The sequence below is a fragment of the Esox lucius genome, chromosome 19 (assembly GCF_011004845.1).
Source record: "Esox lucius isolate fEsoLuc1 chromosome 19, fEsoLuc1.pri, whole genome shotgun sequence".
Lineage (NCBI taxonomy): Eukaryota > Metazoa > Chordata > Actinopteri > Esociformes > Esocidae > Esox > Esox lucius.
In genome coordinates this window covers 12,821,370-12,841,970 of record NC_047587.1, presented here as the reverse complement: position 1 = coordinate 12,841,970, position 20,601 = coordinate 12,821,370, and the positions used below count along the sequence as shown (strand labels likewise).

Genomic DNA, 20,601 nt, shown 5'->3' with positions numbered 1-20,601 from the left:
AACAATTGTAGCCATTTCTTAAGAACCCATAGTGGAAAAAATAGCCATAGCGCTCACCAGAAACGATGTACGTTGTTCCGACCAGTGTCCCCGTTCCCGGAGCTTCTTTTCAGGCCGGATGCCGTCTTTCCACCCGCCGTAAAATCAGGAATGCTTTGTTGTCTCGATGTAGTAGTTTCGTATCTCCGGTAATGTCCCCTAAATCCGCGAGAATGTCGCTTCCGCTTCCATCATGTTAATCGAGGATTCGAAGTTAGAACCCCGGTGCAAAACAATCAGTAGCTGTTGTTCGGTTCCCTTTTCTTATGGAAGAACATACCAGCGTGAGAAACCTACGACAACTAGAGACCGCTGGTGAATGGTTGCGTGCTGTATGTGTACTGCCTGCTGACGCTGCCAACCCGGCCGTGTCATCGAAAATAAATGTTCAAATCGAAGAATTCAAACCATGGTCATTGGTGGAAATAGCGCCACCCATCCGCCGCAATGGCCGCTACACTGGACAGGATTTCGCCCTACAGTGGCCCCTGGTGTAGAGTCAGTTTAGTGGACCGGGAAAATTGTTGAGAACTAAGCTGTAATAGCAATTCTCTTGTATGGATAGTTGTCACGACTTTGAATAAGTATTCATAAAAAAAAAGTATTCAGGAATTATTCTGCTCCTATGTATCTTGAAATATCTTTGTACAATACATATGTCTGCAGTACAGAATCTCCAAAAACCAACCAGAGACACCCATGAAACCACACACACACATGCACAACCCCTCTCCCTTTTGGCCCTGGGATCAACAATCCATCCAATCCTTCCACCCTGTATATCGTAGCCTAGCTTACGCTCTCTCAACAATTTACACATTCACTCTGATCTGGGTCTGAGCCAGCTATTCAGGTAGGGAAACCACAAGCAAACAAAAGCCTACACTTTTCTATCAGTGTTTCTGCCGAGCAGAGAGGGAGGCCTAGTTGAGGAGCTCCACCAATGTGTGTGTGTGTTCAGTTCTGTCTGGTTGGATTGGAGGAAACATACACAAGGGCCAAAAGTAATGTTTGTTTATGTTTGTGTGTTTGTCTGTGGTGAAAGTAAACAGCAGCCCACACCATCCCACATCACCGGGAACCATCAACCACAAACACCACAGCCCACTTCACCGGGAACCATCAACCACAAACACCACAGCCATACCAGCCGACATCACTGTGAATCATCAACCACAAACACCACAGCCCACTTCACCGGGAACCATCAACCACAAACACCACAGCCACACCAGCCCACATCACTGTGAATCATCAACCACAAACACCACAGCCACACCAGCCCACATCACTGTGAATCATCAACCACAAACACCACAGCCACACCAGCCCACATCATTGTGAATCATCAACCACAAACACCACAGCCACACCAGCCCACATCAACCACAAACACCACAGCCACACCAGCCCACATCAACCACAAACACCACAGCCACACCAGCCCACATCACTGTGAACCATCAACCACAAACACTCTCAAGAGAAGCAATGTCAAGCTGACATTTGCAAGAATCGCCAGCCCACACCAGCCCACATCAACCACAAACACCACAGCCACACCATCCCACATCACCGGGAACCATCAACCACAAACACCACAGCCCACTTCACCGGGAACCATCAACCACAAACACCACAGCCATACCAGCCGACATCACTGTGAATCATCAACCACAAACACCACAGCCCACTTCACCGGGAACCATCAACCACAAACACCACAGCCACACCAGCCCACATCACTGTGAATCATCAACCACAAACACCACAGCCACACCAGCCCACATCACTGTGAATCATCAACCACAAACACCACAGCCACACCAGCCCACATCATTGTGAATCATCAACCACAAACACCACAGCCACACCAGCCCACATCAACCACAAACACCACAGCCACACCAGCCCACATCAACCACAAACACCACAGCCACACCAGCCCACATCACTGTGAACCATCAACCACAAACACTCTCAAGAGAAGCAATGTCAAGCTGACATTTGCAAGAATCGCCAAAGGGCCAAACCGCCCATCTGGTGAGGAGGTTCTGTTCTCAAAATCAGTTCTGTCATTGCTTTCCAGAACTGGGACTTGCATTGTTGCAGTAGTTGCAGTAGTTGCAGTAGTTGCCTGTTATCCATTTGGTTCTTTGTCTGATAGGTGTAAACAACTAATTCTCTGTAAAATACACTGAGGCAAACAATGCAACACTAGACAGAATGATGGTTTGAATAATCTCTCTAAGAGATCTCTAAACAATGTCCCTGAAAGGATGTCCCCTGGTGCACTTAAAGAAAGGTAAAAAGTCACCTGTCAGTTTATGGTCAGCAGAATATGCAGCTATATAGCATCAACAAACATGGCCTCAGTTTATTTTCACAGTGTTTGATTACTTAAAAAAAAAGATGCATGTTATGCGTATGAGAGGAAATGTTGTTGATGTTTTTGAAGCCGTGCTTTATTGGTCCCCGTGGACACCTTCTCAAATGATCCATAATAGCCCCTCCTGCCTGCCTTGACCAACAATAAGTCAAATCCTCTGAAATTCCAACCGTTAGATCCTCCCAGCCCCTGCTATTTTGAGGCGTGCTCTCTCATAAGTCCATAGGTCCCACCGTCTCTCGTTTTTCCTTACTCACACTCCCATCTAACTCACCTGCCCTATCCTTCAACAGCTCAGACACTTTTCTCAAGATGTCCTGGATGCATGCAGCCCTCCTTGCGCTAGTCTCTGTGCTGCTGGCACTGTCCTGTGAGTGAATCCCTCTGCTGCGTGGTCTGGGAACTGTAGGACTCTGGACACAATGGATCTTTATGAAGTGGGAGTGGGGACGGTGCATGCAATGTTCTCTGTGATAACACGGAAAGTCAGCAGTCCAGAGGCAGGGTCGATATGGCGAAAGAATGTCTTTCAAGTCGACAAAAATATGCAAAAGACGTCTTTCTGGTTAAAAAGATATCAAAAAGACGTCTTTCTGGTTAAAAGGATACCAAAAAGACGTCTTTCAGGCTGAAAATGCCTATTTGAAATAGTTTTGGATCACTTGGGGGAGTTTTTCTGATGTGTTGTCCTGTAACTGAAGGGTCTCGGGAGGCAGGCGCGGTAGCGGTCCCTGGTGATAAGACTACCTCCAAGGCGTCTGACCTGATCGGTGAGCAACGGCAAGCTCCACTGAACGCCTTTCCCCTTCCACAAACATCCAGCTGCTTTCCGGCCACAATTTATTTCAGATTTCTAAGTTCCCCTTTTGGGGGCTAGCTGGGCTGAAGCGCTTCACGGTACACATGCCTCCTATAGACATCTGTTCTAATATCTGCCCTGCTTGCATGGTTCAATACTTTGCCATCTGTTTGCAGGTTCACAGAGGGGTAAGGTATTCATGCAAGACGCTGATGCCGCAGACTTCTTCAGACGCCGCCGCAGAAGGACCGCCAAGTCTCAGGATGAAATCAACGGTGAGGGAGGCTGTTTGTATTTGTTTGTGTGGGGTATATGTGTGGCTGTTGTAAATGATACTCAGTGAACCTCAATCATCACAGTTTGTGAGGTAGGGGGACTCTGGGTAACACCCACAAATCCTGAATTACTGCATGTGTTTGTAGATGGATGAATTAATCTATATCATATCAATGCTGAATGTCTTGGTTGCAAAATAGTACCAAAAATCAGCCCCTGGTTTTGAATTTTTTTTATTTCTTTACTGAGCCGCACAGCCTGTAAAACAAGCCAACCTAAACATCAAGGATCTGGTGTCTCCAGATACCTCTAAATGCCAAACCGGTTGTTGAGACGCTTCTTGTTGTCACCCGTAATTCCTAACTGTAAATAGGTATGTTGTTTAACCTGTACATTTAAAATGATAATAACAATTAAAGCTGCATGAATCATTTTGATGTTTCAGGACTGTGTCCACTGTGGCATCATTGAGAGAAATTAGACACTTCCCTAATATTAGATATTCACTACTCCTTAATGCTCTTACCAAAACATCACAAATAAACAACAAAAGGATAATGCAATATACTTTTTTGTAGTTTTTACAATTTTCAGTTACGTTCAGGACCTATTTTTCTCTGGGACAGTTCTGCATAAAACATTATACGCTGCATCAATGTGCCCATGTTTTCCAACACTCTAGTTGAAACATTATGGCTGTGTGTCCTTTTGAAAATCTTCCAGTATATCCCTTGATATAGCGCCACCATGTAGACAGTTGACTTGGCATTGTATGGGCTGAGGTTACATGATGGCCTTTACAGTTCTGCCAAGTTTTATCATCTCATGGGAATTTGCACTTCTGTTTTTCACAGCAGAAACTGAAGAACCATAGTAACTCATGTTAAAAAAATGCTGCTGAATCCTTTACAATCCCAAATAAGATTTGGTACATAGTTGAGTGGCCTGGTAAACAATACTAGTTCAGAGCTAGAGTTAATATTGCAGCACCTAAATCCTGTCCAAAAGTCCTAGAGTTACATTTTCCTAACCTAGTGGGCCCTCGTTATCCAGTGCAATTTACTGTAGTGAGTGCATGCATTGTCATATTATTCTCCAATGAGAATTCAGCCCACAACACTGTCATTGTAAGCAACTTGTTCTACCAACTGAGCTACACTGAAATCAGCCGAAAAGGCTACAGTGAGGAATAATAATAATTATAATGAATTAGTAATGACCTCATACTGGTATCAAAACATGAAGGAAGAATGCTATGTTGACTGTGGGAAGCTGGCTGGACAGCTACGGAAGCCAGAGCCATAACCACCTCAAGTGATTTCACCTGCCAGACTGCCACAGACCAGGCTTGTGTACAGCAGCCTTAACAAAATATTTTGGAACGGTAAACCAAACCCAGTGTTCTTATTGGACAAGCTAAGGTGTGGTACCTCCCTCACTCATAACATTATCTGCTCAATTAAGGAGGCTCCGCCATAAACAGTAGCTTATTGGATACCACAGAAGGAGGCACAGGGTAGCATGGAGGATTTAACAGTTCCCCCTTTCTTTCCCTCTTACTCTCGTTCCTAGAGTCAATTATTTTTCCCCACTCAACTCAAACTTCCTTGCAGGCTGTGTTCTCCATGAAAAGCACATGTATTCAGGAAGCGAGAGGAGACCTTGTGAAAATTCCCATAAGTGAGATGTTTGAATGTTCTATTTAACTAGTCAGATGACAGCCAGGTGAGAGTTGAGCTAGTGAGTGAGGGCTGTTTTGTATTGGTACACAAGTTACATAAGTTATAAAACCCCAGATACATGTACACTTGGGGTGTTTGTGTAAGTTGAAGAATATAAATAATCTTTCATGGAAGGAAGCAAACATAATTGGCATCTGATCAGTTCCATCAGACTTAAGTTCTGGGTAAACACAGAGATCATATAGGGAGAGAAAGGGAAAGAAAGAGATGAGAAAGAAAGGGAAAGAGAAAGAGAGAGAGGAGAAAGAAACCAACAGACCCAGTGAAGAGAGGAGTCATACTGACTACAGAGAGACAAAGGAAAGAAAAGGAGTTTTATGTGCAATTTATTGTTTTAGTTTATTTTTTGTGTGTAGGAAGTGTGATTGGGATCTATTTTTAGACCCACTTTGGCAGCAGCTTTTTGTTGGGAGCATATTGTTGGGAGCGTTTTGTGATTACAGTGTCGTTGAGCTCTCTTGCTAGGCAATTATCAACTATCAACAACAATATAGCTTTCACCTGAAGTGTTCTTTTACCGTGTTTTTAAAGTACACATTCTTATATACAGTGATGACTTGGGACCAATGAGGGTTAACTGCCTTGTTTAGTGGCAGACCGACAGGGCATTTCACCTTCGTTGGCTCCAACCAGCAAATTTTATTTTACTGGTCCAATGCTCTGGACCAAATTGGGCTACCCTGCTGCCCTTTGCCAAACTCTTGACTTACGAGTTGGTTGACTTGGGGGTGGTTAACTTTGTCCTAGTTGACTTTGGGCTGTTCAACGTGGTCCTGGTTGACTTTTTTACGTTTTTGGTGGTTGAGTTTGTGGTGGTTAACTTTTCTTATGGATGACTTTGTGGTAGAAGCATTTCCACAAGAGTCATGTGAGGTAAACAAACCAAAGTGCAACATTATACTTGTCATCTATGTAAAATAATAATTATTTTAATCGAACTGATAATTGATGTTACAGTGGTCACGTGTTTCATTCTTGTGATCCTTCATAGCTGGCTGTCAGCAGGTTGCCTAGTTACTACCTTCTACCCACATAGGAACTGCTTTAAATCATATCACTTTTCCATTAAGTTATTGAACACTTCCTGACTGATCTGAGTTCTGGGAAAAAGCAGTCCTAGCCGCAGGAATTAGGGTAGCTGTGTAGCTGTGTGGGTGCTGCAGCCCCCCCCGTCGTAGCCTCAGCCCCCCGACGAGACTTCCCGAAATGCACTGTTACCATTTGACTGCTGATGCGTGCACGGAGCCCCACCTCTCTGTAGGTGAGAGGCGTGCCATCACTGCCGGCAGGCCTGCGTCGCCTGTCCGTTCCAGATACCGTCCCGCACTCAACCATTCTCAGCACACCACGATCGAAACGTTCCCGTGGCTACGTGTGCAGGTGCGGACCGGTTCCATGGACCGCCAAGAGAGGGTCAGAGGTTAGGAGTGTTAGGACTAATAACAGGCTATCTCTCTGACCCCAAACCTGTTGCTGGTGTTTGAAAAACACATCCTCACCAACATACATCTGGCACATATCATAGCGGTGGAGATTCAGGACATGCTAGTCTTGAGACGATATGCTTTAGATTAGACTGTATATTCCTCACTAAAACTTTTGTCTTGACATAATACAAATTTTCTTTAAAATAATAGTGTAAATGTAAAGGCACACAATGTAACCTTTCTTAATTTCCCCCTTTTTCCCTGTTTCTCTACCTCCCAGCTGAACAGAGACAGGTACTAGCAGCAAATGAGAGAAAGAGGGAGTATCATGAGGACCAGACGAATACGTTTGAGAGCTACGCAGAGGAGGAGGGTATAACACAGTATAATGTGCACAATAGTAACAAGTTAATAACAGGTTTCTATGAGCGATTGACTGTTAACTGTTTATAACCATGTAGAAACTGTTAGTAGCAGTTAGTAACGGGTTAGTAACAGAGTATCATGTTATGTACTGGTCTGTGTAATTTATTTGTGCTGTATAATCACAGAGTGTACCTCTAATGTAGGAATAGATGTGCATCAGTAAATCAAGTAACTTTGACAACACCCATAAACTGTATCCACTGTCTCCATGCCACCCCAACCCATGACTACTCAGAGCACGACGACGAGAGGACCCGGGAGAGCACTGAGCAGTGGCAGCAGTTCCACTACGATGGTCTGCAACCCACCCCAAGTGTATAACCGCCAATCTAAAAGGCAAAATGCAGAAAGAGTGAGAGACATTGCCTCCCTGTGGAAGACCTTCATCAGGTTGGACACAGAGGATAAGCCCTTTCATAGACACACCGAAACCTAGGTGCTCATTAACATGTATAGCCTACTTTATGAATAAATATAATGGTATTGGTGTAATATCTCTAGGTAGAGTTCTTCAAAGCTTTTGAAAGAAACAAATGAATATTATTGCTACTGTGTTTCTGTGACACTTGATGTGTGACAGTTGATTGGTATAGATTTGAACAACTACACACAGGCAGAATATTTCTGTTGCATATTTACTCCTTTGAAAAAGCAGAAGTTTGAAGTAATTTTTCCAAACAACAGTTACAGTAATATTTAGTTTCAGAGTACATTAAGTAACCATTTATTCACCACATATATACAAGAAAACACCTAAAAATTGTTACAGTATTGTCATGCATGCTTTGTAAGGCTTTATACTGTGCTTCCTATAATGTTGTTTTTGAAGAGAACATGTTTTTTTTAGCAAAGAATATATAATAAACACTACAAGCCAAGTAAATCTGGTTAATGAGATTTATGTTAACACAGAAAAAGCAGATCTACTTCTTCATGAACATTAATATCTATGCTTATAGTTATTCAGTGTCCCTGAGAAGTAGGAAGTTATTTAATCAACACTTAACATTAAGTTTTATAATCCAAGGTGACATTGGGCTCAGCAACATATCAGGCGTCTATAATGCATACAGAGATACAGTCAATTCCTTTTGCATTCAACAAGTTTAGATCGCTAACTGGGACTTCCACCCTGGTTTCATCCATGTGGAACATTGTAATATTAAGCCGCAGTAGCACAAGAAGTGTGAAGACAGGTAACATGCTTGGTAAACAAATTATTAATCTGCTCTGTGACAACAGAAAGCCATCAACTATAGGGGGAAAAAAATGACAGAGCGAGAGAAAGCGAGAGAGAGAGAGAGATACTGGGAAGACAGCAACTGGCTGTTAAATTCAAAGGGCAGGTATGAAAGCTCAATGACCAAACAGTGTGAGCAACTCTAAGAATGGTCATTGCCTGGGTAAGGCAAGCAACGCGGCTCAGCCAACACTATTCGGCCGCCTTTGAAAGTATTCTGGACCGGAGCAAGCATTATTCAATTACTTGAATTATTACTTCTTAGTTTGTCATTACCAGTGTTTAAATTGAACTATAATACTGTAGCGTTTGGCAAGCAGTGTCTCAAATACGCAACCTTGGGCTCCCCAGGCGGCCACACTACCCACTGCTCCAAATAGGGACACCCCATTTGGAGGGGCAAGTAGTGGGCTTTGCCAAGGTCGCTACAATACGGTGGTAATTGTAATAATTAACTTTCATTCAGTCTCAACCTTATTTTGTACCTATCTAAAAGTAACCCCAAAGCATGGGATCATATCGTATTGTCCTCACAAGGCTAAGAATTATGAGCCAAAATTATTGATGGCATGTAAGAACATCCAACGTGTGCTTTAGTCAATACATGTATCATCACCATCGTTATCAGCAAAACTGGGCTTCCACTTAATCAATTAATTTCCCTGAGAACTGGTCACGAAGCTAGGTTCAAACACTGCTTCCTTTCGCTAAGGACGGATTCACAGTCACATTAAAGCAAATCAGAAATATCTGTCAACTGAAATAGTAATAACCAATTAACCACTACATGTTTACCTACTAAGAAAACACCTGTTTTTGTTTTAATACATTTTGTAAAGTAAGAGACTAGGAACACGTTTACACCAAACTGAATGTGATGTTCTTACAAATGCCACTGAATATAATAAAATAAATAATAGAAGACCTTTCGGCGTGACGTTCACGTCATAACCGTCGTCACACTTACAACCTAAAGGGTGACGGAACTGCTCTCGTCAGCTGTCTCACACACACACTACTAAAGCACTTCATATCACGAGTGTGTGCGCACGACTCTGCAAAAAGATCTATTAATATTTCTCCAGCATTGTAAACCCAGAGAACTTAAAGCAAACACATGGATAACGGCCCTGTCGAACAGAGTTATACAGCTGTAAATGGAAGCTGTTCAAAATATATAATTCATTTGGAATCAGTGGGGAGAGTATAACATGGAATCACTATTTCGGGTCATAATTCTCTGTTCAGCTGTATGAAATGCCACGTCCATTCCGTGGTTCCCAGGTGTTTAACACAATGCAGAGGCCATGGTTCCCAACCCATGGTCTGCGAGGGTACTGCCAGTGGACGCAGGTTGCATTCTAAAGTTACCATCTTGTGTTGTCTAGTCAAAAACAATTACAGTTGGGAGTTTAGTTTCATTTGCAATTTTACCTTACTTTTCACAATAGAAATAGTTAATGAATAGTAATTGTAATTAAAATAATAGGCCCGGCATTTGTTACATTAACTGCTCAAAATGACTACATTTGACAACAAAGATGTATTATCTTTTTATCCTTTTCCACAACTCTAGAAATGGTGGTCCTTAAGAGCCTTTGACAGTGATTTTGTGGTCCCTGGGTTGGAAAGATTTGAGAACCTCTGTCATAGTGGGCATTCTCTGCCTGTTTCTACTAGAACAGAACCATAGTGTCAGTCAGACTGGATCATAATAAAAACATGGTGAGTTTTCATAGTGTGGTCTCATAACACCACCATCACCCCATTCAAACACGTCCTCCGGATGAAAGTCTTACAAAACGACAGTGCTTGAAGTGGAATGACACAGATGCCGGTAGTCATTTTAATTCTACGGTACTATATCCTAAGATTAAATATTATATAAGTCGGGGACATCTGAGATTACAATTACTCCGTAACAAGTGCACTAACTGAATTCAAGCACTGAGAAACTCTCCCAACAGGCCCAAAACAAATGGAACCCTCTGCTCAGGACAAAGACAGCCATGCTTCTGATCTCTTATACACAGCGCCTGTTAAGAGGCAGAATATTCAGATAGAGATGTACAACAGAATGATTGTCTGTTACAATAAGAAAATCACGTCAGCTCTCTTCATTCTATTTCACACCACTGAACGAAGCTCCCATGGTTCAGTACGGACTTCAGAGTCCTGTACTGACACTGCTGGGCCACAGTTAATAGAACTCAAGTTCTCACTCCCAGCAGCTGACAATGGGCGGGATGAAAAGGCTAGGAGAGACACATTTTGGAATTGGATTCGTGAGTTCCAGGAATCCCAACTCAGAGTTCCGTCGTCTCCCAGCTGACCTCCCGCGGAACCTGATGTCATTTATTCCCCGTGTGGATGATGGTGACAGTGGAGGGGCGTGGCCGTGGCGACTCCGCCGTTGCCGTAGCAGCTGGAGTCACTGCCGCCTGTGGTTCTACCAGCGGTTCCACTCCCACGCTGGCTGGGGCGCTGCAGGTGGCAGGGGAAGCAGGCAGGGTAGGCAGCGTGGACAGACCGAACAGAGGTGGACCTGAGGAGAGAGAAAAACCATGACACCAGTTACTGACAACTGCCTTACAGTTCACTCATTGCCGAGGGGATGAGGAAAAAAGAAAACGTTGGTTTACTTGCGGACCCGGTAGAACATAAAACGGAATTGACACCGAGAGAATCGACGGTTGCCATCGTAGGTCACTCAAAGTAAAGACACGTGAATGAATCACTCACTGTCTTTTGGATGAGCGGCATAGTCTACAGACATGCTCTTGGCCGGCATGGAGTTCGGTCCCGGTTGACCCATATTCATACTGCTGCCCAGACTGCTGCCCAAACTACTGCCCAGCTGGAGGCGCCTCATATGACGGATCACTGCTGTCGCATTAAACGCTTGCTGTGGAGGAGACGGAGAATCAGAGGGGGAGGGAGGGAGGGAGAGAGAGACCAAGAGAAGGGGACGGAGGTAGAGAGAAACAGAGAGGTGGGGAGGGAGGTAGAGAGATAAAGAGAGGGGTGAGGTAGAGAGTGACAGAGAGAGAGAGGGATGGGAGGTAGAGAGAGAAACCGAGGGGGGAGGTAGAGAGAGAAAGAGAGGGGGGAGGTAGAGAGAGAAAGAGAGGGGGGAGGTAGAGAGAGAAAGAGAGGGGGGGGTAGAGAGAGAAACCGAGGGGGGAGGTAGAGAGAGAAAGAGAGGGGGGAGGTAGAGAGAGAAAGAGAGGGGGGAGGTAGAGAGAGAAAGAGAGGGGAAGAAGCGGTGTGTTAAATAGGTTGATTTAATGCAAAAGAAACGACGATGGCAATTAAGTAAACATACTAAGAAAGAAAAACAAAAACAAAACACTGATTCATACACAAACTCTCTCAACGCTGTACAGACAGAGCCTACCCTCCATTTGCTTTTGGCAAAGTTTTTTCTCATCTGCCGACTGACTGATTCATGGATGTTCTTGCAGAGAGCAGTGTCCCCAGCAATCCTGAAATCAAAGACCCAGGATGAGAAACAGAGGGTGTGCAGATTATTGTTTAATTGTCCACACGGTGGTCCATTTCTGTCCTGTGTTTCAAGCACCGAATCTGAGCTTTGGGAAGTTTGACTTTTACCAGTCTACTAAACCTCTGCACAACAGGTGTACTGTAATCAGACCATGATTTTTGAACGTGCGCAAAAAGAAAGAGATAGTTAATGACTACCCGAGAGAGTCATTGGCTCATTATACAGTATACAAGCAAGACTAAACAAGCCCGTGATTGATATTCAGTTCTGTTAATATTCTGCTCCTCAGTCAGAGCTAAACCACCCACACATTTTTTTTGGCCTGACGACTCCAACTGATATCTTCTACTGCTTGACAGTACAGAAATATACTGTTCACATATTAGTCCGAAACTCCTTCCTGTGCAGTTATTGAGATTATGTCACAATGGGTCATTAGCGATTGGTTTATCTCTTAACCAATGAGATTATCAAAGCCAATGACACATTTTCACATGTTGCTCTATATACTGGCTTTCACCCCAAACCCAGTGGAACATTAATATTGTTTTTCCAACCTCAAAATTGCATTGGAGGTACTCAGATCTAGACCCCTCGTGGAGACGAAACGCTGGCAGGGGTGATGTTTGGTTTTACCAAAGCAAGGAGTTTGGGTAACCAGGCAACCATATATTGCCCCTGTCTTTAAAGCTACACTCTGCGATAATTTTTGTATCCAAACGTCAGACCCTCCATTTATTGACCACCGAAAGGCTTCCCAGAACCCAGACTGTAGCGCGAGGTCTGGCTCGGGCCTTGGAGAGACATAGGAGTGATTCGTTAGCACTCCGCGTCACAAATGGCACCCTATTCCCGACATGCTGGGCTGTGACCGGCCCATAGAGCTCTGGTCAAATGTAGTGCACAATGTAGGGAATAGGACGGCAGATGGGAAGTACCTGCTGCCTTGGCTTCCTCCAAGCGTCCTTCAGGAAGTAGCCTCCTAATTGGCATCCATTTATTCAGCAGATTCCTCTCTCTGTCCGTCTCACTTCAACCTCCCATTCACCCTTCTCTCCTTCCCTATCTTTCTATCTTTCCTTTTTCTCCTCCTTCCTCCATCTCTTTCTAATCCCCCCTTTCACCCTCTCCCTCCCTCCCTCCCTCCCTCCCTCCCTCCCCATCCACCCATTTCTTCTTCTCCCTCCTTGCCCCTCTCACTATGCCTCTCATTCAAACTCCCCCATCCCTCCCAATCTATCTCTTCCTCTGTCCCTGACTCTCTCCGTCCCTCTATCCCTCCCCACCCACCCACCCACCCACCCTCTCTCCGGCTCTCTGAGGGTTTCGGGGGTGGGCGGGCTGGGAGGGAGTGATCGTGACAGATGAGAGTGGGAGGACATGGTTGGCAGTGCACTTGACAACACCTGCGTCCTCCAGAGAATGCCTGCCTGCGTCATATCAACGGCAGCTTTCACCAGTGTCTGTGGGTCCATCTGACCACGCGGACCAATTTCACCCTCAACCATGGCAGGATTGAAAGGTGCAGTGTGATCCTGTTCCTAATGCTGGACGGTCCCAGTAAGGTAGACCAGATGCTGCTGGAAGTAGGGGTCACTCTTCCCTCTGGTCCGATGGTCCAACCCCGATGTCCCAGGGCAGCGAAGGGGACGTTGCCTAGAGTAGGGTGCTGTCTTTTTGATGGGGCGTTAAACAGGTGTACTTACGCTATGGGGTCACTATAGAAATCATGGAACTGATCGTAAGAGTAGGGATGTTAACCTCAGTGTAATCGCTCCATTTCTCATCAACCTCTTAAATCATGACGGCCTCCTGATCATCTCCAGCTTCCATTTCCATTCATCCCCTCTATTTCCCAGCAATAAAAATTAAATGACAATATAGACTAAATGTATGCCCTCATGCTATCAGTAAAGTATGCAAGTATCTATAGAGACGTGCATCAGTTAAATGAATAAAATGCAGGGTAAAGAAGTCTAACCCAAAAGAAGCTCTTTGGCTATCTGCATCAAAGAACCATTTAAATAATGTTTTGGAGCTTTTTGATTCCAAGTAAGACCCTGTTCACAGAAGGTTTTACATATAGCACAAAAGCACAGTCAAACACCCAATCGAGAACAGCAGCTGTAGAATGTTGTTCAGTGTGGTGTAAAGTCAATCACCAGGGATGGCCTAGATACTCTATGGTGGTGTTCAGTGTGGTGTTAAGTCATTCACCAGGGATGGCCTAGATACTCTATGGTGGTGTTCAGTGTGGTGTTAAGTCATTCACCAGGGATGGCCTAGATACTCTATGGTGGTGTTCAGTGTGGTGTTAAGTCATTCACCAGGGATGGCCTAGATACTCTATGGTGGTGTTCAGTGTGGTGTTAAGTCATTCACCAGGGATGGCCTAGATACTCTATGGTGGTGTTCAGTGTGGTGTTAAGTCATTCACCAGGGATGGCCTAGATACTCTATGGTGGTGTTCAGTGTGGTGTTAAGTCATTCACCAGGGATGGCCTAGATACTCTATGGTGGTGTTCAGTGTGGTGTTAAGTCATTCACCAGGGATGGCCTAGATACTTTATGGTAGTGTTCAGTGTGGTGTTAAGTCATTCACCAGGGATGGCCTAGATACTGTGTGGTGGTATTCAGTGTGGTGTTAGGTCATTCACCAGGGATGGCCTTGATACTGTATGGTGGTGTCCAGTGTGGTGTTAAGTCACTCACCAGGGATGTGCTAGAGCCTGGTCACAGGTGAACCTTTTCTCCGGATCCTTCTCCATCAGACTACTGATGAAGTCTTTGGCTGTGGTGCACAGTGAGTATCAAGGCTTATGTAAGCATGTTTGAATCATCAAAAATGGCAGCATAATTACACACAACAACACATGAACACACCTGAGTCAGATATGTCGTCCCAGTAGGGTGCATCAAATTCATAGTCGGCTTTGAGGATCTGCTCGAACAGCTTGGAGTCATTTTCGTCATAGAATGGAGGGTAACCACACAACCTGTGTGGGGGTGGTTGGTAGTGTAAAGTTACTGTGAAATCCACTTCCCAAGAGATATTCATGAAGGCACATAGTCATTTTTTCAAACAATCCATTATTCAGCTCTGTCCCTGCCTGTAAATAGCATTATTAGCATCGTCAAAAATGATGAATGGAAACGGTTCATACCGCAATCGCAAAGCTGCATTGCAGCAGAAAACGACTCTCAAAACACTACAAATAAAGACAAGCGGTGTTGTTTACCCTAAAGAACATGACGATGCTCAAAGAACATTCCTCAAAATAAAGTTTTAATTTTCACAATATAATTCTAATTTCAAAGAAATGGCTACTTCCTGTGTTTACCGAGCAGTTTTTTCACAATTGCATCAATCCATATGTTCTTTCGGGAAAAATAAGTGTATACATCATAGTAAACGATAGTGTTTGCTAGCTAGAAAGCAAGTTACCTATTTTGCCTTTGATATTCACCTCGGACAGTCAAAATGTATTTGCTTGAGAGAGAAAGAAAAATACATATATTTTCGGGGGATAGAGCCTTGCTTGTTCTAACCATAAAATACAGATGATGAACTGACCGAATAGAAGCTAGCCAGCAGCTAAAGGTGGCGATGGTGAACCCGTTAATCCCCAACCCTTACCCAGAATATCCGGAGGCAATGTGTACTTTGTGTATTATAACATAGCAATCAGAAGTATTATTTACAGTCTGTCTTGTCTCCACGCGTTGAACTGGGTAACTTGATGAAATTGCATTCGCCTTTAGTGAATGTGGGTCACGGTGCTCTGTAAATTGTTTCTCGCAAACTTTGTATGTCTCGTTGACAAAATTGCTCCACTGACTCTCCCATAATACGGCTCGAGAGAGGTAGAGGTATTGTCAAAATTGCAGAGCAGTTAGGGTTAGACTCAGTTAGGGTTAGACTCAGTTAGGGTTAGACTCAGGCGAAGGTGCTCACTAGGATAAGCTAAATCGTCAAACACCGAAGGCATGCTAGGATCAAAAAAACATTTGTTGTGATCGGGATCTGGAAGATCTTGGACAGAGCTGAATTATGGACTGCTTGAAAAAATGACTATGTACTTTTTGGAATATCTCATGGTAAATGAACTTTGAGAAAAATATGAATTTTGGATGAACTATCCCTTTAACAGACTTCACATCTCACAAACTGTGACTTACTAGACCAGGGTATTCTATTCTCACTATAGACAAATAGATAACTCGACCAGGGAATTATATTCTTACTAATGACCATTAGACTTATTAAATTAACCTAACTCTAATTAGCCTAATCAAAGGCTTTATGAATTATTTATACTTCATAACCATAACTTTATCTAAATGTGACCTGTTACATTCTGATCATACAGTGAGGGAAAAAAGTATTTGATCCCATGCTAATTTTGTACGTTTGCCCACTGACAAAAAAATGATCAGTCTATAATTTTATCGGTAGGTTTATTTGAACAGAGGGAGTCAGAAAAACACATGTAAAATTTTGTATAAATTGATTTGCATTTTGAGTGAAATAAGTATTCGACCCCTCTGCAAAACATGTCTTAGTACTTGGTAGCAAAACCCTTGTTGGCAATCACAGAGGTCAGTCGTGTCTTGTAGTTGGCCACCAGGTTTGCACACATCTCAGGAGGGATTTTGTCCCACTCCTCTTTGCTGATCTTCTCCAAGTCATTAAGGTTTCGAGGCTGACGTTTGGCAACTCGAACCTTCAGCTCCCTCCACAGATTTTCTACGGGATAAAGGTCTGGAGACTGGCTAAGCCACTCCAGGACCTTAATGTGCTTCTTCTTGAGCCACTCCTTTGTTGCCTTGGCCGTGTGTTTTGGGTCATTGTAATGCTGGACTACCCATCCACGACCCATTTTCAATGCCCTGGCTGAGGGAAGGAGGTTCTCACCCAAGAGTTGACGGTACATGGCCCCGTCCATCTTCCCTTTGATGCAGTGAAGAACACCCCCAAAGCATAATGTGAAAAACACCCCCAAAGCATAATGTGAAAAACACCCCCAAAACATAATGTTTCCACCTCCATGTTGGACGGTGGGGATGGTGTTCTTGGGGTCATAGGCAGCATTCCTCCTCCTCCAAACACGGTGAGTTGAGTTGATGCCAAAGAGCTTGATTTTGGTCTCATCTGACCACAACACTTTCACCCAGTTCTCCTCTAAATCATGCTATCTTGAGCAAGGGGACCTTGTGGGCGCTGCAGGATTTCAGTCCTTCACGGCATAGTGTGTTTCCAATTGATTTCTTGGTTACTATGGTCCCAGCTGCCTTGAGATCATTGACAATATCATCCTGTGTAGTTCTGGGCTGTTTCCTTACCGTTCTCATGATCATTGCAACTCTCCAAGGTGAGATCTTGCATGGAGCCCCAGACTGAGGGAGATTGACAGTTTTCTTGTGTTTCTTCCATTTGCGAATAAATCGCACCAACGGTTGTCACCTTCTCACTAAGCTGCTTGGCGATGGTCTTGTAGCCTATTCCAGCATTGTGTAGGTCTACAATCTTGTCCCTGATATCCTTGGACAGCTCTTTGTACTTGGCCATGATGTTTGGAATCTGATTGATTGATTCTGTGGACAGGTGTCTTTTATACAGGCAACAAGCTGAGATTAGGAGCACTCCCTTTAAGAGTGTGCTCCTAATCACAGCTCGTTACCTGTATAAAAGACACCTGGGAGCCAGAAATCTTTCTCATTGAAAGGGGATCAAATACTTATTTCACTCATTAAAATGCAAATCAATTTAGAAAATTTGTGACATGCGTTTTTCTGGATTTTTTTGTTGTTATTCTGTTTCTCACTGTTCAAATAAACCTACCATAGAAATTAAAGACTGATCATTTCTTTGTCAGTGGGCAAACGTACAAAATCAGCAGGGGATCAAATACTTTTTTCCCTCACTGTATGATCAGAATCACACTGTTCAAATTAAATTGAAGTGGTTTAGCACGTTTCTATCCAGAGAAACATAGCGTAGTGTCTGCATGCATTTTCCACATCCGTACATTCTCCACGTGAGAATCGAACCCACAAACTTGGCAATGCAAGTAATTTGCTTTACCAACTGAGCCACAAAGGACTGCACTTTAGTTCAACAGCCATTTGTTTTGGGTCAATCACAGACCTCAGGTATTCAAGTTTATGTAACATTCTACTTACAGAATGTAAGCGATGACTCCAATAGACCAGCAGTCCACTGCCTTGCTGTAGGGCTTCTGAGCCAGAACCTCTGGGGCTGTTGAATCAGTAGAAAGAACAATCTGTTCTGTTCAGACGTACAGTAAACATTTGATGGTGTGGTATTCATATAGGCCCTCGAGGGTGACCAACCTCACCTGTATATTTCTCACACATTTGTTATAATACGCACATATTGTCCCTCAACTAGTATCTTTCAACAAAATAAACTGGCTTAACTTTCCCTAACATAAGTACAATTCCTGTGAATAGCTCAAAATATTCGTGAGCATTTCTCGTGTTCCAAGATAATCCATCAACCTGATTGGTGTGGCATATAAAGAAGGTGATTTGACAGCATTATCATTACACAGGTGCACATTGTGCTGGGGAAAATAAGATGCCATTGTAAAATTTTCAGAACCCACAAAATGCAACAGATGTCTCAAGTGTTATGGGAGTGTGCAATTTGGCACACTGACTTCAGTAATGCCAACCAGTGCTGTCGCCAAAGTATTTAATGTTAATTCCTCTACCATGACCCACCTCCTTAGAGAATTTGGCAGTGCAACCAGCCTCACAACTGCATACCAAGTGCAACCACACCGGTTGTGTATCCAAGTCAATTGTAGCCTCACCAAGTGTAACCACGCCAAGTCTAACCACCACGTGTAACAATGCCAGCTCAGGACCTCCACATACGGCTTATTCTCATACAGGATAGACCAGTAACCAGGACAACAGATGAAACAGTTTGTACAACCAAAGAATTTCAGCACAAACTGTCAGAAATTGTCGTGAATTTCATCTGTCTTCTGACCAATGACTGCAATTCAGTGGAGTCTTTTAAATTAAAATTGAAATTCAGTGTACATTTTTGTAATTCAGAAAACAGTCTAACCCAGATCAAATTACAACAATTAGTGCCTGGCTATCTGCCGCCCCATTTACTCATAACAGTTTTAAACTGTTGGATATTACCACCAAATAAACAACTATACAGTGTGAGAAAAACTTATTTGATCCCCTGCTGATTTTGTGCATTTGCCCACTGACAAAGAAATTATCATTCTATAATGTTTATGGTAGGTTTATTTGAACAGTGAGAGACAGAATAACAACAAAAAATCCAGAAAAAAAACGCATGTCAAAAATGTTATAAATTGATTCGCATTTTAATGAGTGAAATAATTATTCGACCCCTCTGCAAAACATGGCTTAGTACTTTGATGTGAAGTTGTCCTGTCCCCTTAGCAGAAAAACACCCCCAAAGCATAATGTTTCCACCTCCATGTTTGACGGTGGGGATAGGCAGCATTCCTCCTCCTCCAAAAACTGCGAATTTGAGATGATGCCAAAGTGCTCGAACTTGGTCTCATCTGACCACAACACTTTCACCCAGTTCTCCTCTGAATCATTCAGATGTTCATTGGCAAACTTCAGACGGGCCTGTACATGTGCTTTCTTGAGCAGGGGGACCTCTCGGGCGCTGCAGGATTTCAGTCCTTCACAGCGTAGTGTGTTACCAATTGCTTTCTTGGTGACTATGGTCCCAACTGCCTTGAGATCATTGACAAGATCCTCCTGTGTAGTTCCGGGCTGATTCCTCACCGTTCTCATGATCATTGCAACTCCACGAGGTGAGATCTTGCATGGAGCCCCAGACAGAGAGATTGACAGTTCTTTTTTGTTTCTTCCATTTGCAAATAATCGCACCAACTGTTGTCACCTTCTCACCAAGCTGCTTGGCGATGGTCTTGTAGCCCATTCCAGCCTTGTGTAGATCTACAATCTTGTCCCTGACATCCTTGGACAGCTCTTTGGTCTTGGCCATGGTGGAAAGTTTGGAATCTGATTGACTGATTGCTTCTGTGGACAGGTGTCTTTTATACAGGTAACAAGCTGAGATTAGGAGCACTCCCGTTAAGAGTGTGCTCCTAATCTCAGTTTATTACCAGTATAAAAAACATCTGGGAGCCAGACATTTTTTTTCACTCATTAAAATGCTAATCAATTCATAACATTTTTGACTTGCGTTTTTCTGGATTGTTTTGTTGTTATTCAGTCTCTCACTGTTCAAATAAACCTACCATTAAAATTATAGACTGATAATTTCTTTGTCAGTGGTCAAATTTACAAAATCAACAGGGGATCAAATACTTTTTTCCCTCACTGTATATATATTTAGCTACCTGAGGTATAATGAGATTAAAGTTTGGTTAACCAGATCAGATAACATCCAGGTTGTATCACTAAAACAGATTTCATTAGGTGACAGCTTTTCTTTGTCAAACAACAGAGTATGTAATTTCTGCTCCAAGTATTTGTTCAATACCCTTTGTGGATTTAAGACAGTGGTTGAACCCCTCTCTTACTCTTGGAAAGTCCAGTGGTTCCCAACTTATATAAAGTTACTGTGCATCCTTCTGAATTCTGTCTTGCAATAAGTGCCTGTTTAGAATCCTCACATTCATTCATGTTACCAGTAAACCTTTGGACTCACAAATCCTCTCAAACCCCTCCATGGAGGGGTTTTTCCATAAATCCGGTGCTTTGT

General features: G+C 43.4%; 3 protein-coding genes across 3 annotated transcripts in view; 1 reads left to right on the top strand and 2 right to left on the bottom strand.

The window, feature by feature from the left end:
* Positions 1-438, bottom strand: part of LOC105021813 (cyclin-dependent kinase 17) — a 44,223-nt gene extending 43,785 nt beyond the window's left edge. The window contains exon 1 of the mRNA XM_010889742.4: positions 58-438. The gene's annotated coding sequence lies outside the window, so the exon portion shown is untranslated. The remainder of the gene's footprint in view (positions 1-57) is intronic.
* A 1,658-nt stretch (positions 439-2,096) lies between these two features.
* On the top strand, positions 2,097-7,453 carry LOC105021849 (unique cartilage matrix-associated protein). The gene is made up of 5 exons (XM_020040293.2): positions 2,097-2,798; positions 3,130-3,198; positions 3,404-3,502; positions 6,953-7,045; positions 7,334-7,453. Exons 1-5 carry the CDS (start codon positions 2,741-2,743, stop codon positions 7,417-7,419), a joined length of 405 nt encoding a protein of 134 aa, XP_019895852.2. The 5' UTR covers positions 2,097-2,740; the 3' UTR covers positions 7,420-7,453.
* Positions 7,454-7,719: 266 nt separating this feature from the next.
* camk1db (calcium/calmodulin-dependent protein kinase 1Db) overlaps positions 7,720-20,601 on the bottom strand; it is a 43,731-nt gene continuing 30,849 nt past the window's right edge. The window contains exons 6-11 of the mRNA XM_010889743.4: positions 18,027-18,102; positions 14,727-14,839; positions 14,556-14,634; positions 11,736-11,823; positions 11,081-11,243; positions 7,720-10,883 (exon numbers count right to left, since the gene is read on the bottom strand). Of these exons, the coding sequence (XP_010888045.2) occupies positions 10,690-10,883; positions 11,081-11,243; positions 11,736-11,823; positions 14,556-14,634; positions 14,727-14,839; positions 18,027-18,102 (713 nt within the window). The 3' untranslated portion in view covers positions 7,720-10,689. The remainder of the gene's footprint in view (positions 10,884-11,080; positions 11,244-11,735; positions 11,824-14,555; positions 14,635-14,726; positions 14,840-18,026; positions 18,103-20,601) is intronic.

Excerpts from the sequence above, each read along its gene's own strand:
- LOC105021849 (XM_020040293.2), top strand. The coding sequence starts at position 2,741 with ATGTCCTGGATGCATGCAGCCCTCCTTGCGCTAGTCTCTGTGCTGCTG. Across the intron at positions 2,799-3,129 it reads TGTGCTGCTGGCACTGTCCT|GGTCTCGGGAGGCAGGCGCG; the intron begins GTGAGTGAATCC and ends CTGTAACTGAAG. Across the intron at positions 3,503-6,952 it reads GTCTCAGGATGAAATCAACG|CTGAACAGAGACAGGTACTA; the intron begins GTGAGGGAGGCT and ends TCTACCTCCCAG.